Here is a 26,000-nt window from a genome sequence, read left to right on the forward strand (position 1 = left end):
CTGGGAGAACGACAAGAAGTTTGTCGTGCTTCATATTCTCCACTCTTTTTTTATTAAAAAAGAAAGAAACACCGCCTGACATGAATCCCCCGTGACGCAGCCGAGGGTAAAAATTGTTTACATTTTTACATCCCGCCACCCTCACCACAGAGGAGAGACGGGACTCCTCAGAGAGACTTCCCACGTGAGCCATAGATTGAAAAGTCACGGTAACATTGAGTCACATGACCAACAGACTCAAGTTACACGTATATCGAGCGTAGTAGAACAGTAAGTTCTTACGCTCTGCCCCGACAACTTGACAACAACAGACCCTACATACGGGTCTAAAACTCACGGAAGCCGTCGTCCAATAGAAACGTGCCTAGTGACGTTTGCTATGACGGGGGAAACCCAAGACTCAACCGCCTGTGATAGGTGCGGAGTCTGGGAAACCCTCCCCCCCCCCCCGTGCCAAGCTGCCTAACAGCTTGGCCCTGACCGAATGAAAAGAAAGTCCAATAACCCCCTGACCAATAACCCCCTGACCAATCAGAAGAGGGAAGGAGGGGTTTATCCAGTACCCCCTCGCAAGCCCAACCCTTGCATACGACAACAACAAACAGCCATATGATACCTTCAGTAGCAAATGCTAATGAACAGCGCAAGCTAATTCAATGCACGCTAGCCACAGACACATCTGTGAACAGGGTTTATAGCAAGGCCAAGTTGTGTATGTGTGAACCCGACACCTGATCTGATAGAGAGCCGCGGTACGTTTTCATACGAACATTACTGCAACCAACACAATAGTGTTGCAGCTCAATATCACTGTTTAAGCAACAGAGCACACAACTAACCTCTAAGATTCAGGTCGAGGCAGAAAAAACCCGTTTTCAACCGAGTGTAGGCTGCAGGCCTTGCTTAAGCTCTAACATGAATGTAACGTCTAGCCCTCCTATCAAACCCATACTAGCGAAAGATTCACACGTCGCATCCCCATCATATGTTTGGTGAATAAACACACAGTTTGTAACAAAAAATACAGTCCCTCTTAGGAGGGACTCTTTATTTCTTTCAACAAAAATCATATTAGGGCCGGGAAGGGAACAGGGGGGGACCACAGAGGGAAAAAGTCAATTATTTTTTAGCGACGCCTGCCACAAGCCGCTCGGGATTTGCCACCCCGTGGAGCCCCGGAGGGACGGTAAACGATCGGCGGTAGGTCACAACGATCCCTACCGTCACCTCCGGGCGTAGATGGGCCGGCTGCAGTGGCGGAGGCGCCCTCTCTCCTCCTGGCCTTCTCCGCCGAAGGTCCAGCAGTGGCGGTGGTAGCAGCGGCGGCCACGGCGGAGGAACCTCGACGACGCGGCGGCCGTCTGACTCCACCGGCGACATCGGGCGGGGGGAAATGAGGCTGAATCAGATGCAGGATGGCTCCTGCTGCCTGGGCGAGCTGATCATATTGTAAATCAGTCAGCTCCGTGCCGCCAGTCAGTATCCCGGACATGAATCTCGCCAGCTGCGCGATGTTGGAAGTGGCAGCTAGAGATTGCGTCGCGGAGATAAATGACTAGTCACTCCAAAACGCCAACCACCTCGCCAATTTCCCTTGGGGAACCGGCTTCCGTAACGGCTCCCACACCACCTCAGGACAAAGCCGAGGCACGCCCTCCTTCATGCCTTCTACCAAACCCACCACCCGCGTGACGTGCACGTAGGCGGGAGTAAGGCCCATGATGTGGGAGACCACCTGTCCCTGACGGACATAGGCCTCCATTGAGGGGAAAAATGGGCAGACAACGTCCACCCCTCTCACCGGGCGACCTTGCCATAGATGACCTATGAGATCGTCAGGGATAGGAACAGGCAGTCGCTGCGGCAGCGGCACGCCGTTTGCGACTGCCGCCGCCGCCATGAGCTCGGGTAACAAAGCACGCAGTTCCCCCTGCATACTTTCCCCCACCGAGCCCGCGTCCCTCACATGCAGCAGACTACTGGTTAAGGAGCCACATTCTGATGTGGCTGATAGCAGGGCATCCCGCCGCCGAGTCGGAGGTTCTAACCCAACATCTGCGGACGAGGAACCCCAAGGAGACATCTCACCCCCCTCCAGTGTTACCTGGATGGGCGGGAGACATGTCTCCACCGGGCCTTCGAACAAGAACCCGTCCGCTTCTATCATGTAGTCCTCTGTTTCCATCGGCCATGTAGAATCAGACGCATCCTCATCCGGCTCCAGCAACTCACCAAAGCCAGGCCGTTCGCGTCTACAAGCCACCATCTTGCGACGGGAGCGAGCTGACGCTAAAAGTTTGCGTCTCAAATCCCCTGCAACCAAAGGCGCCGGCCGCCCAACAGCGGACGACTCCCCGGAAGCAGAGGAACCAGAGCCGGAACCAGGCCATCCCACAGGAGACGCCGCTGGTGCACCAGCTCCTTGGAGAGGCAAACTATCCATCGGACGCCTACCGGGCGTGGCTGCCGACCACGAGAGAGGCCTCAACCTCGCTCCAAGACGTACGACAGAGGCGGCAATGGAGAACCGCTGGTGAAGGGTGACGTTGCGAGCGCGACCCTCCGAGGTAAACATTATGACTTAGCTTTTTTCTTTTTAAATATATGAGAGAAGAAAAAAGCAAGAAAAAATGTAAACACGTATAAACTTTCTTCAACTAAACAACCTCGTCAAGTGTGGGTATCTACCGAAGGCATTTACTTGTGGTGAAAGTGAAGAAGGAGGCGAGTAGGTGACCACACACCTGCTTATGAAGGTAAGCGGATAGGGGTGTGGCCAGACGAATGTTGATATGTAAAGGTACATTGTGGATTTTTTATTCAGTGCATGTGCACGAAGTGAGGTTAGTGCAGACTGACGCTGAGCGGAGGCCAGAATGAAATAGAACTGGGGTTGTCCAAACTGATACACAAGGGTAATGTGTCTTGTCTCTTGGTTTTGTGGTGTCGCCTTTAACTTAACAAAACTTGAAATGTGAAACATCCTGTTTCAGGGATTATGTTGTTGTTGTTGTTGTTGTTGTTGTTGTTGTTTTTAGCTACAATCAGCAGCTCTATACTGTAGCTCGCTCTTTTGGTTGGTTGATTGGCTGGTTCATTGATCCACAAAAGTGTCCCCACCCCACACTCTAGCAGCAATTACTACTACTACTACTACTACTACTACTACTACTACTACTACTACTACTACTACTACTACTACTACTACTACTATACTTGTTATGTTGATTTAACTGTTTCACTTACTATTACTACAAGAAACATGACACAGCTTGGAGGAAACATGTATATTCACAGTATAGAACCTTGTAAATATAAGAATAATAGAATATTTGATGAGAGTAATCTAGAATCACATAAGACTATAAGACATAAGAATCACAAATATATGGTAATATGAAAGTTATAGACACATTCCAATTTAAACCGTTTTTATTACTAATTGAATACATAATGACATACAAATCAGAACTGTTCTGCCACTTCATATTGAAACTAATAGGTATGTTGGTTTGGAAGTCTGAAGTCTGTGTTGTTTAGTAACACAAAGACTGAGGTAGATTTGATACATATTGATGACTCGCAATAAGCTGGCTGTTTGAAAAAGAGACATTTACAGATAGAGCATAGTAGAGCGCCACGTTTTCCGGCGTCGGACAGACAGTGGGCAGGTAGTTACCGGGTTACGTGCGCAATAACAATACTCAACCAGTAGGGGCACTCAGGTTACACCTTTGTAGCCACATCAATTTGACTTTTCATCTCTCCCGACTGGATTTCGCTAAAGTTTGATTTATCAACAAGAGGACTAGCGCTCTCAATATCTCTGCATTTCAGCAGATCTTAGTTAGAACATGATTCTAATTAGTAGGGATGTCCGATATTATCGGCCTACCAATATTATCGGCCGATATTGGCATTAAAAATGTAATATCGGAAATTATCGTTATCGGTTTTCAAAACAAAACAAAAATTTATTTAACCTTTATTTACCCAGGCAAGCAAGTAAGAACAAATTCTTATTTTATTTATTGTCAAAAGTATACATAATGTTGTGTTAATTCCACGCCATGTAATAAGTAATGTTAATTACCTGAAATTATTCCGTTTTGGGGGGGGGGGGGGGGGGGGGGGGCGCATATATCGGTATCGGTTGATATCGGTATCGGAAATTAAGAGTTGGACAATATCGGTATATCAGATATCGGTAAAAAAGCCAATATCGAACATCCCTACTCTCCCTACTCTCTAAACTGGTTGGCACGGCTAAACCCTCAACCTGTCTGTTTGACCCTCTTCCAGCAACTCTCATCAAAAAACTCTTCCCAACTCTAGGCCCTGCCCTACTCAATATCTTCAACACCTCCTTGTCTACTGGCGTGGTGCCCCTGGCCTTTAAATCAGCCTTCATTAAACCACTACTTAAAAAACCGAACCTCAAGCCTCTAATCTTGAAAAATTACAGACCTATCTCCAATCTTCCATTCCTATCCAAAGTGTTAGAACGGATCGTCGCAACGCAACTTACTGACCATTTATCAAACAATAATCTTAATGAATCATTTCAATCTGGCTTTAGAGCCTTACACTCCACCGAAACGGCGGTTACCAAAGTCACAAATTACTTACTGCTCTCTCTTGACTCAAACCTCACTTCTGTGCTCTTATTGCTTGATCTCAGTGCAGCCTTTAACACTATCGATCACTCGATTCTTCTAGGTCGGCTTGAGAATCATGTTGGCATTCGGGGTCTCGCCCTAGCTTGGTTTAAATCCTATTTAACTGATAGAACACACTGCGTGGTCTATAATGATTTAACATCTGAGACCCTCCCAGTGCAATGTGGTGTCCCACAAGGCTCTGTCCTGGGCCCTTTGCTATTTTCGATTTACATGCTACCCCTCGGCGATATCATACGCAAATTTGGCATAAACTCTAATTTTTACGCTGATGACACCCAATTATATATACCTATTAAGCCAAATGATTCCTCCCAACTACAAAACCTTGAGGCCTGCTTGCTTGCCGTCAAAAAATGGATGTCGCAAAACTTTCTACTCCTTAATGCAGATAAAACTGAGATGTTAATTGTTGGCCCCCCAAACCACAGAGGCCTGTTTCAGGACATCTCCCTCAACTTTGATACCTGTCATGTATCCCAGAGCTCCACCATAAAAAACCTCTGAGTCATTTTTTATTCCTCCCTCTCATTTAATGCACATATAAAAAATGTCACCAAAATTGCATTCTTCCATCTTCGTAATATCGCAAAAATTCGCCCCATTTTAACTCTGGCTGATGCTTTTGTCTCATCACGTCTGGACTACTGTAATGCACTTTTTTCAGGCCTACCTAATTCAAGCATCAAAAATCTTCAACTTGTGCAAAATGCGGCTGCACGGATACTAACTAGAACTAGAAAATTTGATCACATCACACCAGTTTTGTCCGCCCTACACTGGCTTCCTATCCAAGCCCGATCTGACTTTAAAGTGCTACTCCTCACCTACAAAATTTTAAATGGGCTTGCACCGCTCTATCTATCCGATCTCATCTCCCGATACTCGCCCGCTCGTGCTCTGCGCTCACTAAATGCGGGGCTTCTATCGATCCCTAGGGTTAAAAAGAAATCCGCCGGCCACAGAGCCTTTGTCTACCGCGCTCCCTACCTGTGGAACAAATTACCTGCCGTCATCAGGGGCGCCTGCTCTGTCGAAGCTTTTAAATCCCTGCTTAAGACTCATCTTTTCTCTCTCTCCTTCAACCTACCCTGATCTCACCTGGTCGGGGACTGACCTTTAGATTAATCTGTCTAGTTTAGTTAGGGTACAGGGTACTGCATGGTACTACAGGGTACTACATGGTACTGCGTGGCACTACAGGGTACTACATGGTACTACATGGCTCTACATGGTACTACATGGCACTACATGGCACTACATGGTACTACAGGGCACTACAGGGTACTACATGGCACTACAGGGTACTACAGGGTACTACATGGCACTACAGGGTACTACAGGGTACTACATGGCACTACAGGGTACTACATGGTACTACATGGCACTACAGGGTACTACATGTCTGCTCTTTTGCAGCACCACAAACATGGGAACTCTCTAACTCTTTCCCTCCCCCCTCCCCCCCCCCCCCCTTCCCTCCCCCATCTCTCTGAGTGCCCGTCTCCTGGCGCTGACTAAGGTGATGGATGCCTCGGGGTCTTGGCCAAGATTGTAGTGACTGCTCTACATGCACCTCCGATGCCTTGGATCAGTTATTTACCGTCGTCTGTTCGTGGTCCTGTCAACTGATTAACAGTATTAACAGACTGTTAACAGATTAACAGTCAACGCGGTTTCATTGCTGGGTTAAGTACTTCTATTCTATTCACATAATATGCTTACTTCATATATCTACTCCATTCACATATATGCTTACCACTTGTATCTATTGCTATGTCCGCCCACTACAATCACATGAGCTGTCTAACGCCTGTCCCGTCTCCCTGTCCCCCTATGACTTGCTGTCCTGGAGTGCTGACCGGAGTGTCGGACGTCCCGTGATGAAGGCCGGGAGGTTGCGACCCCCTCTGCGTGCCCCCCTGTCTCCGGAGGTCTCATAGTGGTGACCGGAGTGCCGGACGTCCCGCGATGATGTCGGGGAGTTCGCGACCCTCTCTGCGCCGCCCCCTATCTCCCTGTCTCCGGCTGTCCCTGAGCAATGACCGGAGTGTTGAATGTCCCGTGACTAAGACGGGGAGGACGTGACCCTCTTTGCGCCGCCCCTGTGCCTCAAATAGATCCGCTATCAGCTCTATCTTTAATCTTTCAAAATGTTCAGTTGCTATCGCTATTAGCTCTATCTTTAATTTTTCAAAATGTTCAGTTGCTATTGCATGCACTCATCTGTGTTTCACTACACACATGAGTGCATGCTTACCAACTGTCCGTCTGCAACACTACTATCACCAACATCTAAGAAGGGAGATCCCCCCTTGAATGGCCCTTCTAAGGTTTCTCTCCTCCACACTGCCTGTGGAGCTTTTTTCCCTATTGTTAGGTTTTAGTGAGTTTTTCCTTACCTTCGCGTGGGGTATGTCTGGGAGTGCTTGCATTCTTTCATTTATTTGCATTCATCTAAACATTTTTGGACCTTATGGTGTTCTTGTTCTGTTCTTGACTTATTGTTATGTTTTCTTCTTGACTTGTTTAAAGAAGACCTGTACGGCCCATGGGGACATTAACGTGTGTTGTCGGGCCTCATAAATAAATTTGATTTGATTTGATTTTATTTGAATTAGTGTTGTTGTGTTTACTGTATGTGAAGTAGACTTGTGGGGATTGTAAATGGTAATTGTTAACACATTGGGCGCTAGCCATTAGCCTGGTCCTTGTGGCTAACGTGCCAGGTTTCCATAGCATATTTTCACTGTGCGTCATTATGTTTGGAGAGCTATATCTATATTCTATATTATAGCTATGGAGACAATACTATGGTCATTTGACAGTGACTTTCTTCTGTCGAACATGCAAAAAAGAGATAATCATAATTTCATGCATACATTCGCGCGTTATCCCGTGGTGAATATAAGTATAGTTTAGGAGTGATCCGGGATAATTCCTGAAAAGCTGAGTTATAGGGCGCTACGTGTATTCTACTATAAGCGTTGGCGTTTCTTGCCTGGACACGCTACTATTTCCAAATCAAATGTATATAATAGGTATTATGTTTCATCATGAATGCATGAAAGGGAGGGGGTCGTTTTTTTATGCTTTGATGGCCAGTAACGGCATTCGTGTTGAACACTACACACGCTGATCAGCTGGATCGATATGAAAACATTGTTGGATCAAGCTGAAATTGATGTCAGATAGTCCTTACCTTTGATCGGGGTTATTCCAAAAAGAATATTCCAATTGTCTGATCACCATTTCCAGTATTGGTGTCCATCTGGTCCCGGACATAATTTGGCACAACTTATGGATCGAGTGTACCAGATGAGTTTTGAAGTGGTCGGATGAAGCGATTTACTCGGCTCCGACGAAATATAGCGCCCGGTGGGATTTAAGTGTAACACAGGGTGAGATATAAGGTTTCAAATCAGCCTGCCATCAAGCAGGATGCGGCCGGTATTGCACTTTGGCAAACTCAGAATCCTTTCCTATGGCAACACCGAGGTCAGTGGATGAATAACGAATACAAATATTGAATAAAAGAAAAAACGACCAAATAACGAGTTTACTCGTTGTTGCCGTTCAATGCATGGCGCCCAATAACAAGTAAACTCGTTGTTGGCAGGAATGAGTTAATGTGATTAGAAAGGATGATGACAGATTGAGGCAAGGTGAATAAATGAGTAGTGAGGTGAAACATTTTGCCATAATGTAATATTTTAATTTATACAATATTATTTGTATAATTGATCTGTACATCATACAGCTCTACCTGTTCACTGCGCCAGTCTACTCCGCTGCTCTTTTCATAAACACAAGCCCTTTTTGCAGCATTATACCATGATATAGGTTCTTTCCCCCCCAATCTGCCAGCTTTGGGTTATTCACACTGAACTTAGCAAGACGGTATAAGTGTGTGCATTCAGACAGAAAGCTGTGATGCCGCACTCCTGAGTCGGATAGATGGGGACACAGCATGGATAGAATAGATGCAGTTCTGTAATAGGTCTCCAAAGGTGCATGCACACAATGAAAAATACTATCAAATGCATAACTCATGATGATTAAGACAAGCTTTCTATAGGCTTTTGAAAAGGGGTCGGCAATAGGCGGCCCGCGGGCCGAAATTGGCCCACCAGCAATAATTTCTGGCCTGGCCTGTTTATTTTGAGAATATGATATTTATTTTATTTTCATCATATTATTTTTATTATATGCATACTTTATGTTTTATTCATGTTGAGAGTGAATAACAGGTATAGGCAGTGAGGTGCAATGTACCGTATATAGGCTTGCTCAAAGTGAGGTGGACAGCGCGTGGTGCTGAAATGGGAAACACGAGTCCATGAAATAAAAACACCAGTTCAGTAAGTCATTCAAGCTTTATCTTTACTCGTGACCAGTGGTGCAGTCGCAAATTGACAGTAGGTCAAACGCTCCACGCGCGTGCGCGTGCGCGCGTGCGCGTGCGCGCGTGCGCGCGCATGCACAGTTTTTTTTGGCTGCTCTCGTCCTGCAGCTGGATACTATTGCCTCACAGCGCGGCCGTCAGCGCGCGGCCCAGAGAGCGCCGCTGGCTCTGCGGCTCTGCAGCTGCATGCTTCTCCGGGAGTCCGGTTGGATAATGCCATGTAAAAAGCGATTGCGCGTACTTCAGCCTCAGTGAGCGAGGTATAACGCCGTTATACCGAGTTATACCAGCACTGCACCACTGCTCGTGACTGACGGCACCACACATGCATGTGAACAGTAATGCAATTAAAAACAATGCAAAAACAATGCAATTAAACTTTAAACAAAAAGAGTGCTTGAAGAAGCTCCTGAAATGATGGCGCTATAGGTATTTGAATTAGAGACATTCGGAAGTCCATTAGCTCCATTTCCAGTGCAGCCTCATCTAACAAGGTTAACTATCATAATCGATCGTCCCACTATATTCCTTTATCCGTAATTGATCAGTCTCCCCAGTTAGTAGCTAGATTAATATATTTAGCGGAAGTGTCAATAATCGATCGTGGGGTATTCCCCAATCTGGATGCGTCAGCCCCAGTCTCCTCCGTAGACCAGACCGTCTCATTTAACAAGACGAGGCTTGTTTGAGATTCAATAAGTATAAGTAAGACAACGGATACGTTTAACGAATTCCATATAAATCGATAGTTTTAACATTAAACATTCAACATTAAACCGGTCCGTGGCCGTCAGATAGACGGTTGCGCACGCGTAATGTATAGAGAGGCGCTTTATAATACAATGGAAAAAAGACAAAGGTATAATGTTCAGTGCATGTATAAGTCGTTTACAGTTTATTATGCCACCTATGCAGCTCGTTTATTTTGACAGAGTTACAAAAAATTCACTATCATTATATTAAATTAACCATTGTTTTTGGTTCTGGCCCGCCACACAATGGCTTGGGGAAAATTTGGCCCGTGGCCAAACCTAATTGCCGACCCTGTAGGGCATACCTTGTTGGTAACAGGGAATGTTTAAGTTCAAGTTCAAGTTCTTTAATAGTTGTCATACAGAAGTACAGAATACTTTCATACAAAATGCTTCTTACTGTTACGCTCCAGAGACTGTGCTAGACAAGATAGTATCAAATAACATAATAACATAATATAGCATGAATTTAGAAGAAGAAAATGAGGTCACAGTGTTCGGTATAGACATATGTACAATGTTCTGAGTTACCATATAATATGCAATACACAATACTATGCAGTGTACTAATGTACAGTACTATCTAGTGCAAAGCAGAAATGGGATGAGGTACAATTTTAGGTACAATTTACCGTAAGGTGTACGAGTTGTAGTGCAATCCTTCATCCATAAATATAAAGTGTGGGGAGTGGGTGCTACAGTGTGTTTGTTTAAAGTGGGTGTGTGCTATAAGTGTGTGGAGTGGGTGCTACAGTGTGTTTGTTTAAAGTGAGTGTGTGCGTGTGGATGTGTGTGCTATGTGCGTTTGGTGGTTGTTGTTGTGTAGTGTTCATTCATTGTTCGTTTAGCAGCCTGATGGCCTGGGGATAGAAGCTTCTTCTGAGTCTTTCTGTGCTCGCCTTGAGACTCCTGTATCGCTTGCCTGACCGCAGCAGTTCAAAGAGGCAGTTGTTCGGGTGACTGGAGTCTTTAATGATTCTCTTAGCCTTGCCCTTGCAACGCTTGTAGTAAATGTTCTGGAGGGTGGGGAGCCCCCCTCCAATTGTGCGTTCGGCTGAACGTGTCACTCTTTGTAGTCTGCTTTGGTCTTGTGCAGTGCTATTCCCAAACCAGGAGGTGATGTTGCCGGTCAAGATGCTCTCTATTGTACATGAGTAGAAGTTCTTAAGGATCTTCTGGCTGACTTGGAACTTCCTTAGGCGCCTGAGGAAGTAGAGGCGTTGTCGTGCCTTCTTCACAACACTGTTAATGTGTGTGGTCCATGTCAAGTCCTCGGATATGTAGGCTCCGAGGTACTTAAAGCTGTTGACTCTCTCAACCGGTGCCCCGTCGATGCTGAGGGGGCTGTAGTCCTTGACCCCCGACCTCCTGAAGTCCACAATCATCTCCTTTGTTTTGCTGACGTTCAGGGAGAGGCTGTTTTCCTGGCACCATCCCGCCAGGACCTTGACCTCTTCCAGGTAGGCCCTCTCGTCGTTGGCAGAGATCAGGCCCACCACCACTGTGTCGTCAGCAAATTTGACGATTGTATTGCTACTCCGCTGAGCCACACAGTCGTGTGTGTACAGGGAGTAGAGGAGGGGACTCAGAACACAGCCCTGGGGGGCCCCTATGTTGAGGGTGATGGATGAGGAGGTGCAGTTGCCTGCTCTCACCACCTGGGGTCTGCCAGTCAGGAAGTCCAAGACCCACTGGCAGAGGTCATAGCCCAAGCCCAGGTCCCTGAGCTTGGCTATGAGTATGGAGGGGACTATGGTATTGAATGCCGAGCTGTAGTCGATGAATAGCATTCTCACATAGTTCCCCTGCCTCTTGTCCAGGTGTGATGCTGCTGTGTGCAGCACATGGGATATGGCGTCCTCCGTGGACCTGTTGGGGCGGTATGCAAATTGCAGGGGGTCCATGTTGATGGGGAGGGAGGAGCAGATGTAGCCCTTTACTAGCTTCTCAAAGCACTTCATGGCTATGGAGGTGAGAGCTACAGGGCGGTAGTCGTTGAGGCAAGCAGGCTTGGATTTTTTGGGTAATGATTTTGAGAAAGCAGGGGACTTGAGGAAGAGAGCATTGTACCAGTATAGGTGTAGTGTGTTCTCCTGTATTTATGTTCAGTTGAAATTCTGATGTCTGACCATATTTTCATGTAATGGAAAATTGTGTATTATGGAATATAATTATTAGTAGTAGTATTATTATTATTATTATTATTATTATTATTATTATTATTATTATTATTATTATTATTAATACTACTACTACTAATAATAATAATAATAATAATAATAATAATAATAATAATAATAATAATAATAATAATAATAATAATAATAATAATAATAATAATAATAATAATAATAATAATAATGTGTTGTGAATGTGTCTATAATCTTGTGTGGGATGGGTCACTGGGTGGAATGACACTTAAATAATGAATCTATTCATTCATTAATAAGTGTACAGTACCATATGTACTTTTCTGAGAGTATACTTGCAATGGGTTTTTAGTACGTCTTATGTGCTTTCATAATTCAAAGCATGTTTAGTATGATACTCATTAACTCATTCTGCGCCGGGCCTATATGACCAAATTAGGGCTAGCACGCCAGCCCTTTAATCAATGGGAGGATGGGGAAATTTGCGAGTGCTTAAAATATATCTTAAATTATGGCTATGGGTCTAATACACCCGTCGCTTATCAATGACTTGCTTGCAGTCAACATGTACGAAACGGATTGTTTTTTCATCAGTACATTTCCGTTTTATACCGTTTTGAATACGAGTATAGTTTTGGAGATTTCTAGTAATTCCAGAGAAATACGCGATAATAGCCCTTTAGTGGAATACACAAAACACGCTGTAATTTTTCGGCTGATTTATGAATCGTTTTCAAATAAACGCTAGATTATCGATAGTATATGTGTCCTTATGCACGATACAAAAGTGGGCTGAAAAATCGCTTATCCGTGCCTTGCTCAGCGCCAACGGCACGCACACACACACACACGTTGTGATCGCTATGAAAAAAACATCTGATTAACCCAAGACTGGTATCATAGAGTCCTTACCTCACATCAGATGTTCTGCAAAAAGATTAATCCAATTCCTGATCGCCATTCCAAATATCGATTGCGTCCATTGATCCAACGTTATAGTCCAAAACACATAATCCACGCTGCTCCCAGTCAACGTGGTACAATGATACTGCATGCCCGAGAAGCAAAACCCGGACGGACTTTTTTTTTTTATGCACATCCTTAGCCAATCCAATCCAATGATGTGCAATACCATCCGGGAAACGATAGGCAGTGGTATTTGCCCTTTTGCGAGCTCATACCCATTCCCAACGATAACATCAGGCTGGATGGATGAAAATGAATGGATATCGCTAATAAAAGAAATAACGATTAAAACCCGACTATACTCGTGATTGGCGCTCAAGCGATGGCGAGTTAACCCGACTATCATCGTGACTGGCGTTGAATGAGTTAATATGCTTTAAGTGTAATCTAAAAATTAATTATGATAATAAAGAAAACTGAGTTAGGTAAAGTACCAAACTTATTAAGAGTACTATTTTGGTAAGCAAAAGTAACCAAAATTACATCAAAAGTACAACTTTTAAGTTAACACATTATACAACTTCAATGGTTTCAATTTGACGCAACTTCTGTCACAGTGTGGCGATGTCATAGGACCCAAGAGCAGACAAGTGGAGGCGGGCAGCAAGTCCAAGTTTAAAAAAAAAAATTTTTTATATTTTTTTGTGCATTTTTTTTTATTGACAGGACCGTTTGGAATTTGGGAGAGAGAGAGATGGGGAGGACATGCAACACATGTCCTGGGCCGGATTCGAACCCAGGACATTGCGATTACGCTATAAGAGTATATACGTGGTGCGCCACCGGGGCTCCCCAAGTCCAAGGGTTTTTAATGAACAAGACTAATAAACAGAACAAGGGAACAAAAACTAACAAAACAAAACCTCTCAGTAACCACTGGAAGAGGGGAAAGGGAACACAAATAATAAACTCGAAATTCTAACATCTAACACGGGAAACTTACTTGAAACATGGAACATGAAACATGGACAGTGCAACATGGACAGTGTAGCAGAGATAATGGACAGACAGAGAACAGGAAACAAGGAACTCAAATACACAGGAACAAATGACAAACGTGAAACACCTGGTATGATTACAACTGGATACACCTGGGAGGGGAAATAGATAAAGAACTACAAGAAACAACACAATGAACTATGACTAAAAAACAAAAAGACTACAGGCACTAAACGGAGAACAGACAGTAACTACAAAGACCAAGACTAAACAGTAAACCTAATACAAGACAAGAAGAGTAATACTAAACAGTGGAACATGAAGAGCAAGAGAGAGAAGGGGAGAGAGAGAGCAAGAGAGAGAGGAGGGAAAGAACACTAAGGGACAGAAATACAAGGAACACACATACAGGAATGGGGAGCGGTAGAGCAGTGGTTCCGTGGGGGGTTGCCAGATGATTAAAAAAAAACAAAAAAAATCAATAAATAAAAAAAAACAAAAAATTATGCAATCAGGCCACTGGCCAGTGTTTCTAGTTGCAGCGGCGCAATAGTTAGATCACCTAGGTCAGGGGTCGGCAACCTGCGGCCTTATTTTACTTTTTTTTTTTTTTTTTTTTCTTTTTTTAGATCGATGTCATACTGTGACACTGAAATGAAAAAATATTTCACCAACTAAGATATTTAGTCAACAAAAGGCTTACCTGTATGCCTGATATGTGGTGCGAAATTTGCGAACAATGAAACATTTACTTTTTATTTTATAGATTTTCCACAAATAAGGGAAGGACTCTAATAGAGCTGCATAGTTCAGGGTTTTATTTCAAAGTAGGTCTACAGATGCCAGTGTTTTTTCTCCTTTTCTGTGTTTTATTTCAAAGTAGGTCTACACATGGTATTCTTTTTTCAAAGTGGACTACTTTCTATTTTATAAATGTTCCACAAATAAGGGAAGGACTCAAATATACCTGAATAGTTCAGGGTTTTATTTCAAAGTCGGTCTACAGACACCAGTGTTTTGTCTCCTCTTCTGTGTTTTATTAAAAAATAGGTCTACACAGTCAGTATTTTTTCTCCTCTTCATAAGAGTTTGAGGTTTTCCTTTGGTAAAAACAGCAATTAAAACGTATTTTTTTTCTTTTTGTTGCTTTATAATCCCATTAATGCAACAAACTGTGTGCTATAAGTATAAAGTATAATAAATCGCAAATTACTTTGGGTATGCAATTGTCAGGCGTTTTATGCTAAATGTGGGGTATGCTTGGGGATATATAAAACGTTATACACTGTGTTATCTTCATTTTAAGGGTAAATAGGTTGTGCGGCTCCCTGAGCATTTTATTTTGTGGAACGGGGGTTAAAGTGGCTCTTTTGATAGTAAAGGTTCCTGACCCCTGACCTAGGTGAACAACCAGGAGATCACTGCAACTCACACAAGTTGGAGAACTATCTCTCTCTCTCTTTCTTGCTCACACACACACACAAAGGGATGTGATTGGTGGAGGCGGGACCCTTACAAAAAAACAAAAAATCCATCAAAATCTGTGTTGTTGCTAATCATTGACACATGCTAGCCTGTAATAATCCCCCCCAGAAAAATCTACTTTGCATTTGATATATTGCAAATATATGCCATCACACACACTGGCATTTAAAGGGTTAGAATTATAAAATGAATATGTGGTGTTATGATCAGGGCTGAAGTTGAATAATTTTTTTTATTATTTTCAATCTGACATTACAAAAAAAACGAAAATCCATCCAAATCTGTGTTGTTGCTAATCATACATAATGCTAGCCTGTTTTTTAACAATAATTTGTGATGCCATCACAAACACTGGCATTTAAATGGTAAAAATAAAAAAATGCTGGTGCAGGAAATGAAGTCTTTGTAACAAAAGAAAATCCTGGTGGGGGACCCCCAGACCCCCCGCTTAAAAAGTGGCCTGACTGGGGCTATTATTTCACACTATATTTCCTGGCCTGAATGATTTCCCCAGTCCGGCCCTGGTTAAAAGCCTCCAATGCTTATTAGTGTGTGCGCGTTTGAACGTTTGCATGTTTCAACCATACATTTCCATTTATAAAAAAATATATATATTTAAAACATTTAAAAAAAAAAATTTTACCTCCTATAATAGTGGGGGTCGTGGCTCTCTGACACCGTTATTTCGGGGGTCGCGGCCTGAAAACTTTGGGAACCCCTGCGGTAGAGCAGGGGAGAACAGTCCATGGACCGGTGGGACATTACAACTTCAGTATATTTTCTGAATACATAAAAGTATGCTTTCAGAAAATGTACTTCTTTTTTTGACCTGTGTGAAAGTGGAAAATATGTGAAATCCTTCATTACATACAAGTGTTTACTTTGGAAACACATGTGATAACTAATGTGATTTTCTATCTTCACATAAGGAGTTCAGTTGTTTTTTCCATGAGGGTTACTTAACCTCTTAAGCCCAGAGCCCTATTTTCTGAAAATCAACCTAAAATACATACCTAAGTAAATGGAATATTGCTCCACTTTTACAAGGTCCATGTGCATGTTCTTGGTATCTAGCAGTCCCGGCGCCATGGGCGGGCATTAGGGGGCCGGGCCCACCCACTGAGTCAGCTGTGCCCACCCTGGTAAATTTTTTATTTTTTTTGTCAATCAAAGTCAACTATCCAAATCCTTAGTCGGGGACAGCCCTAGTGGGCACTGATGTCAACAACAACACTACTGAAGCTAGCATGGCACTCTGTGAGAATTCGTTTTCTACCCTCAAGAACGTCTTTACAGAACATCGCCTTAGTATATGCTTCATCGATGCAACTAAGGCCAATTTAATTCAGTTGGCATTTGAGAATGACTTAACAAAAAAGTTCAGGAATGAGTGGAGGGGCAGTGTTTTAAGAAGATTTCACTCTGTCACCAAATGCCGCTTGCCGCTCTACTAATGATGGTGAAGCCTGTGGAGGAATTTTGTTTGCTTTTTTATGCACCTTATTTTTGTCAGTTCAGTTCAGTTTGTCAGTGAATTCAAAAGTGTTGAATAAATGGAGACTTTTCAAAGATATAGAATAGAATAGAATAGAATAGAAATGTATTATCCTGAGGTAAATTTGACACTGCAAATCACTCAACATTAAACATTTAGACAGAACAAGTCACGAATAAGAATAACAAAACAAATGGCCTAAGAATAGAATAAAATGAAATAGAATATAAATAGAATAAAAGATACAGTAAATAAATACAGTAAAAATATACTGAAGTCTACAGTAGGTGTAATAATGCACAGTAAGAGTCCAGGAAGATGGTAATTGTCACTCTGTGCTCAGTGATGCAGTGAGGCACAGTGATGCATTGTATAGTCTGATGGCTGTCGGAACGAAGGACTACCTGTGCCGTTCAGTGCTGCATTTAGGTAGTGTGAGCCTATAACATGCTCCTCCTGTCAGCCAAGTCTATGTATAGTGGGTGGGAGGGGTTTTCCCTGATGGCCTGGAGCTTAGCAAGGTTCCTCCTCTCCGCCACCCTCGCTAGAGTCCAGCTCCACCACAACCACGCTACTGGCCTTCTTGACCATCTTAGCCTGTTTGTGTCCCCTGCTCTCAGTCCGCTGCCCCAGCAGGTCTGTTATATATATCCGTTCAGTCTGTTTTTGTATAAGTGAAAGTTCTTAAGATAGAGAGACATTTGATTTTTCAATTGCCTCTCTGCTGTTTAGTTCAGCACCGTGGGCAGCGCCAAGCAAGCCACAGCGTATACAAGGGAACCTGTGTTGAAAAACCATTGTGCCCCCCCCGAGAACATTTTATGCCCCCCCACTAATTTGTTTCTGCAGCTTGGTCTGGTATCTAGGGACATCTATGGACCTCAGTGAATGTATTCCCAGTGTCAGAAATATTGTGTATTGTGAAAAATGACCAGACATGAAAAACTGCCACTGAGCTCGTTCAGTACCTTCTTGAGATCACGTGTACAAAAAATCTAAGGAAATTAATAAATGGAAGATTAAACAGAAGGTTTTGTAGATACAGTACTGAATTCTCCCATCCGGACCAATGCAATTTGAAATATTATTATAGAATATAGAATAGCAGGCCTATAAATTACTTCATTATAGCAAACTAACTGCTATCCAATATATGCCAATAATGTTCAGTTTTGTGGTATATAATTTGCTTGCAGAAAGCTAGAAGCCTTTGGATGTCCTGTTCTCAAAATGACTACATTTTCCATCATTCAGCGCGGGCCGCTTATTCAAAATGGCGGATCTCCGCGACCACAACAAACACATTTCAAAAACTCAAATCTCACTAAAAAACACTTTAACCTATTGGTAAACAAATGTATTGATGAAAATATACATGATAACTGCTGTTGTGACTTGGTTATGATGTTTATTCTTGAATACGTTTGGGGAAAAAATTATAATTATGTCTGACAGTCTGGAGAGCTTGATTTATGACGTGATGTCATTTGCGGTCCGGCGCCGGACCGCACTGGCGGACACTCAAAGGGCCCTTTTTTATCTAACGTATGTGTGTCTCTCTCCAGTCCAGAAACAGTCTTCAGGCGGGGGACATCGATGGAGCCAGGAGGCTGGGGCGTCTGGCTCGCCTGCTCAGCATCGTCTCCATCATTCTGGGCCTGGCCATCATCATTGCCATCATCTACTTCTCAGGTATGCTCCTCTTCGCACTGAGAACCATGGTTGAGCCATTTTGTGTTTTTAAGTTACGTAAAGGTATAATCTGTAATGTGTCAAACAGCGACCTCTAGAGGCAAAGGTGTGCCTCTTGGTATTTCAATTTGTTAAAAAAAAATGGTTAGGTTGATTATTCCTTAATTAACACACACCTACAAGTTTATTATTCCTTACTTAACACCCAAGTTGATTATTCCTTACTTATCGCACACCTACAAGTTGATTATTCCTTACTTATCGCACACCTACAAGTTGATTATTCCTTACATAACGCACACCTACAAGTTGATTATTCCTTACTTAATGCACACCTACAAGTTGATTATTCTTTACTTAACTTTATGCTAGCAAACCTTTCTGTCAATAACTTTGGATATGGTTAACAGTATGATCTGACAGTATGTTTGACAGAAAGGCTGGCTTGCTAGCCAGACATCCCATTGGCCCCAAATAAAAAAATAAATGTTCATGTCAAAAAATACTGTAGGCTACATTTATTGTCGTTGAGTTGAATTGCGAGGACTGGATGCATAATGTTGGCTCCCATCATCAGTGCTACTATTTTGCTCATCAGTCAAAATACTGTACTTCATAAATACTAGCTAAGTACTAACTTATCTCTCTCTCGCTCTCTCTCTCTTCCTCCCTGCCGATCTGCCCCCCCCCCCCCCCCCCCCCCCCCCCACTCTTTTTAAATTTTCTTTCTTTCTTTCTTTCTTTCTTTCTTTCTTTCTTTCTTTCTTTCTTTCTTTCTTTCTTTCTTTCTTTCTTTCTTTCTTTCTTTCTTTCTTTCTTTCTTTCTTTCTTTCTTTCTTTCTTTCTCTACAGTGAACCATTGACCACAGAATGACAAAACAAGAGCATTGCAAACCAAACCACGGATGCAACAACAATAACTACAACAAGAAAATATTTGGTTCCATTCAGATAATGAAAACAACAACCCTAATCTATGCCACGTTGTAATTAGAGCAAAAACCCCTCGATGATTTATTGAAATAAAAAGAAGTAGAGGGGTCGGCCTACTATAGCAAATAAACAAATGAAACAATCTAATACAAATAATTTAAAAAGGTCCAGAATTGCATGCATTAGAATCCAGTAACAATTGCTTGACAAATGACAAAGAAAAACCTTGATATAAAAGTTGTTTGGGGGGGAAAAGATTGAACACATGGAATTGCATTTTAATTCGGTTTGTAGGACAAAATGAATAACGGACTCGCGAGAACCGAAGTGATGAAGACGACACGTCAGAGGAGAGAGGATGAAGGAGAGGACGAAAAAGACGGACTAGAGGGACGTAAAAAGAGCCGGAAACTGTGAAAATAAAGACATATGAGGACTCTGCAAACTTTGGACCGATGCACTATAACCCCTCCTTATATACTCTGTCATGATCTTCTCTCATTCAAAGCATATTAAATATACAACCACACATATATATTTGGAAACATGAGTATATATACGGAGATATATTAGATGTACATTTTCTAAAAAGGTTTGTACGCTGAGCTGTGTGTAGGGTCGATCGTCGTGACGTTTCGTCTGCGGTTTGGATCATCGCTGGAGATTTAAGGGTTTTGTGAAAAGGAAGGGAGGGGGGGGGGGGCAAGGGGACATGATTTGGACGTTTTTGAAACTTGTGTTGTTTATTTTGTAGGATTTATTTGGACGAAGAATTTGCACACAAAAAAGAAAACAGACCAACTGCATGCCTGAATGAGGAGACATCTTTACCTACCTGTAAAGGGGGTCATAGGTCATAGGGCAGCGCCTGAGTTAACTATGCCCCTCTGCATGGCTTGACCTCCTACCATAGACACAAGGACACCATGGAAGCTAGAGAAAATATATAATATTGCCACACTGTTCATCCAGTGTTGTTTCCATAGACAGTATCAGGCTACAGAAAAATGGTAGATTAGGACATTGGATTACATCAGATTATTATATATATTTTCAACAATTTTACACCACATCCTTGAATCTGTGGAACATGTTTGTTACGTATTTCTTTGCCAATAAACCAATCTAAATCTAATTTAAATTATGTATTTCCCAGCACCTCTTTCTTCCCTTGTACTGAACACACCATGTTTGGTTGGTGCAAGAACAAACACCACATTTGAATGATTTCCTTCTCTGCCTGGCTACCTCACACCCAAGAGTGAAAAACCTTTACAAACCGTGAAGTAGATAAGCAGTGTTACTGTTTCCACAGCTAATTGATTGCAATAACTGAACAGCTGAACAGCTTGTTAATCTGAAAACTTCAAACCCTGACCAAACGGCAAAGGAGTATCTATGTCATTTCGCCCCCAGCACCTAAATATAATTTGAGACTGACAATTCCATACAATATCAGGCAAACCCATGTTCCATAATATGCTCCTTTAACAAGACTAAAGTTAGATTTCTTCAGATGATACCATATGTGAGAAACAATGGCTGATGATTAAGTGTGTCAACATATATACATATCCAACATATATATATATATATATATATATATAAGAATGTGTTTTCACCATTGTGTCAATGTACTGCAGGTCTAGCCACAGAGAGGCTGGGCGTGGTTAACTGCATGGGTAACTTAGGCGCTCTATAGATGCAAGTCTTGAGAACGTTTAGGAGTTTTGAGTTGTTGTACATAATGTGGGAAGTCCAGCCCTTAATGGAAAGTCTGTGTGGTGTCTGTTGACTTTCACTGAACCCCCATCCACCTCTCTATACCCTGTCCCCAAACCTCTCTATACCGGTCCCCAAACCTCTCTATACCTGTCCCCAAACCTCTCTATACCTGTCCCCAAACCTCTCTATACCCCATCCCCAAACCTCTATACCTGTCCCCAAACCTCTCTATACCATGTCCCCAATCCTCTCTATACCTGTCCCCAAACCTCTCTATACCATGTCCCCAATCCTCTCTATACCTGTCCCCAAACCTCTATACCTGTCCCCAAACCTCTCTATACCATGTCCCCAATCCTCTCTATACCTGTCCCCAAACCTCTCTATACCGGTCCCCAAACCTCTCTATACCATGCCCCTAAACCTCTCTACCTGTCTCCAAACCTCTCTATACCTGTCCCCAAACCTCTCTATACCATGCCCCTAAACCTCTCTACCTGTCTCCAAACCTCTCTATACCATGCCCCTAAACCTCTCTACCTGTCTCCAAACCTCTCTATACCCGTCTCCAAACCTACCTGTCTCCAAACCTCTCTATACCTGTCTCCAAACCTCTCTATACCTGTCCCCAAACCTCTACCTGTCTCCAAACCTCTCTATACCTGTCTCCAAACCTCTCTATACCTGTCTCCAAACCTTTCTCTACCTGTCCCCAAACCTCTCTATACTTATCCCCAAACCTCTCTATACCCTGTCCCCAAACCTCTCTATACAGTACCTGTCTCCAAACCTCTGGAACCTTTGCCTTGCTCAGGGAGGGACCTGACTATAATGACACGCATGACGACCCTCCCGACATCCCTCAAGTTCCTTCCATTACCTTTCATCCCTGCTATTCCCTGCTATTCCCTCCTCAAACATCAGACCGTAAACTCTGAGAACCACCCTTTTTTGAATTCCATAATCTTCAAACCTCTGAAAAGGCAAGCATAGCAAATGGTTTTATCTTGTATTCGTCATTGTGTTTATTTCAAGATATGTTATGACAAACGTACTTGCTGCACTACTAGATCATTTCTGGAACAAAAGAAATAACTTGTTACAGGATAATGTAACTAATATTTTCTCCAAACAAGTAAGAATATCTTGAAACAACCCACAGGCTATGCGTAGTACAGTAGTACTAGTTACTAGTACGTAGGTTTAGACTATGTCTAACAATGCAGTACAGTAGTACTAGTAGGTTTAGACGACGTCTAACAATGCAGTATTGATAGTTTGACCACATCTCCAGCCAGCTGGATCGTCTTTCTTCCTTAACAAAATCACATTAGACACTAGAGCGCTAGCTAACTAGCTAGCTCTCTCATATCATTGTGATTTAATGAAAATGTTTTGTTCTTTTCATGGCACAGTGAGTAATTTACAAGTACATATACCCAATACCATTTCCAAAGCCCAGTATCTTTACAATGAAGAATGTGGAAAAACAAAAAAACAGACGGCTCTCTCTCTCTGAAATTAATCCAACTTAAACCCAAGCTTCCTGGCACAACCCGAGTTCTGGGTCTGCATCTATCCACTATTGTAAAACTCCATCTTATTCCAAACGTCACCCTACCTGCACTTAAAAAGTCTTAACTCCCCCATTCTGCACCCTTTCCACCTCCACCTTGCGCCATCCATCCCCACATCATAAACACTTGGACTGTTATCTATCATTTCACTGAATGTCTTTTATAGAACCGATTCTGACCCCACCTAATATCCCCCTAACTATCCCCCCCGCCTGTACTGGTATGACATGTATTTATATGAAGACTATATTATATATGCAATATTTAGGCATGCTATGGGCCAAAAAGTACACGGGTAATAATAATATCTTTTATTTTTATTTTTTGTAATGTCACTATAATGATCCTGGTGTTTTAAAAGGAATACGGTATGTTTTTTATTTTTATTGACAGATTATTTGCATTTAAAAGCATATCTCTCTCTATCCAATGTATGCACGTCAGATTGTCTGCATTTATCGTCACATCATTGGAGATCACTGGAAAAAAATGAAAAAAAAATGTGCATGTGGTAACCAGTCTTATACTACTGAGATTTTGGATATTATGTTCTAAAACCATTGGAACATTGTTATTGTCACAGACATGACTTTTCTTTAGACATACATGTTATTTGTGTATCTATTTACTTTATTTTTTATTCTTTAAATTTTTGCAGTTCGAATCAGAAGTAATTTGGACAGATTTTCATATCAAGTTCCCACTTGGAAAGTGAAAGAGCTTGATCCAGTGGCTGTTTTGTTAACAACTGTTATTAGCTACTGTAGCAATTCTACTCATATCAATACCAAGGAAACAATAAAAGAAGGAAGGGTCATCACGTCAGAATACTAGTGTTCTAATGCTCTGCTTGGTGCCAGACTTTGGTGCCAGTTCTATTGAAGCCTATGGGAGATGTAAATAATACCAAAAATATACAAGCGGTCTGAGGAAATATACATAAACCAATATATTAAAGGTTATATAGTTAACAATGCAAAAAATGGCAGATGATTCGGACATCCAAGATAATAACCTTTTAAAAATGTATAAATGAGGATATGGTGATCCCATTCAACGCAATGCCGGCCGAACTGAAAGTTTCCTCAGTAGACACCAATGTGTGTTTACTCGCTATGCAGTGACGTGATGACCCTTCCTTCTTTTATAGTTTCCTTGATCAATACCAGCTACTTGATGTCTGATGATATTTATCAGACTTTGTTGCTAAGGTGAGAATGTGACGTTGCTAAGGCGATGACTTGTGGGCAACGTTTGGAGGCGATTCAGGTGGACAACAGAGCCCTCTGTAGGAACGGTTTCTGGCCACAGGGACAAAGCTAACATGGAAAACATAGCGGGCATCAAGGGCTACAATAGTAATGGGGACAACAACACAGTTGGATGTAATTATTGCCAAATTATGGAAGCGTATCGCTGCCGCGCAAAAAAATAACTGGTCAGTATCAGGTTTTAACTTTTTTTTTATTGTTAATTGTTTTGTGTTATAAGATGTTTTTCACCTTATTAGGACATACAAACGTATCACGTTCGAACATGAAACATTTTATGTCCTAACAATAATTTATCACATAACGTGGAAATGTTCACGTTATAACGTGATAAATAGTATATTATTTTATTATTGTTAGAACATTATACGTTTGTATGTCATAATAACATGAAAATGGGCGGCTAGGTGGCGCAGTGGGCAAGGCGCTCGCCACCAACGCAGGAGATGCTGGGTTCGAGCCCAGCTCTCGGCGTTGCCACCAGCTTGGCTGGTCGTTCATACTAATACAATTGGCAGTATTAGGGGGTGGGAAGCTGGTGGGTGGGGATCGGACGTTGTGGACAGCGACTCCTACAGGTCGGTTGGTGTGCCTGCGCAGTAGAATCAGGAAGCGACGGGGGCGCCCACACAGACCCTCGCCGCTGAGAGATCGGGCTGTGCAGGTGAAAAGATGCGCCGGCTGCCTCCCCGTGTACCGGAGGGGACACGTGATGCAAGGCTTCATCCACATTGCAGCCGGCTTGTGGGAGGCATGGCCTAACAACACTCGAGACAGGGGAGGGTAGAATTGGAGCATACAAAATTGGGGAAGGGAGAAAAATTGAAAAAATGGGGAGAAAAAGTAGATAAAAAAAAATAATAACATGAAAATATCTTGTTATAACGTGAAAATATCTTGTTATAGCATTGGAGATATCTTGTTATAACATGAACATATCCTGTTATAACGTGAACATATATTTTATTATTTTTATAACATGATACTGATCCGTTTTTCTTTTCTTGCGTAGCAGCAATACACTTTCATACCAATTTAACCAATATCTGCATTGCATCAAAGTGTTCCCTGTTCCATCATGAACCTTTAGATTCACACTGTGAAACATACTGGCAGATTATGGTTTGTCTGTCCTTTGCCAAATCTCTGAAATGAAGTCCATTAGCCTGTGTGTATAATCACAATATAACATGGCCTGGTGTATGCTATGGATTTCATACCAATTCCATTACAAGGCTCCAATTACTTCACTTAAAGCATGCAAACGATAATAGTACACAGAGGTAGTAGCGTCAAAACTTTCCCCCAAACAAATAGTCCACAGCAGCTGAATCCAAAGATTTTCACAATGTCTTGTTACTAACTAATAAAAACACCACGTTTTGTTATTACTGATATAAAGGGGCAACATTTACCAAAGCTTGGGTTAGTCTCGCTTACCGACTATAGACATATTGTACTGTCGATCGTTAAAACTCTGAAATGCTCCATCACATCGCTGAAGCCTAGCCGTACGGAGCAGGAAGCCACGGGACGACCGTTGAAAACTTCTTCCATTTATTCCTTTTTTTTTTACTGTCTCTGTTTCCTCCTCTGAAATGTGTATATGTCAGTTTTCCACCTTTTTGTTGTGTAAATTTTTGCATGTGTGGAATAAACGTTACCATGCATGGTCCACATTTGGTCGATGGTCAGTGTGTGCGTGTGTGTATGACATTTAGGCGGCTAATGACCTGCCTGTCAATAATCAATCAAGAATCAAGAGGTTTATTTGTCACATACATACCAGGGCATACAGTGAAATGCGGGTGGTCATGCAAATACAATAATAAAATAGAATAAAATAGGCATAGAAAAAATTAAGTAGATAAAACACAAGATATGCATGGTAACAAAAAAAATACATGCTAGGTTCCTGAGAAACTGGTTCT

General features: G+C 42.4%; 1 protein-coding gene across 1 annotated transcript in view; it reads left to right on the forward strand.

The window, feature by feature from the left end:
* Positions 1-19,426, forward strand: part of trarg1a (trafficking regulator of GLUT4 (SLC2A4) 1a) — a gene marked incomplete at both ends in the record, with an annotated part of 217,493 nt that extends 198,067 nt beyond the window's left edge. Inside the window, 2 exons of the mRNA XM_084308414.1 lie at positions 18,437-18,563; positions 19,416-19,426. Of these exons, the coding sequence (XP_084164540.1) occupies positions 18,437-18,563; positions 19,416-19,426 (138 nt within the window). The remainder of the gene's footprint in view (positions 1-18,436; positions 18,564-19,415) is intronic.
* Between the last annotated feature and the right edge of the window lie 6,574 nt (positions 19,427-26,000).

This window comes from Notolepis coatsorum (genome assembly GCF_963971535.1).
Source record: "Notolepis coatsorum genome assembly, chromosome: 1".
NCBI classification, from domain to species: domain Eukaryota; kingdom Metazoa; phylum Chordata; class Actinopteri; order Aulopiformes; family Paralepididae; genus Notolepis; species Notolepis coatsorum.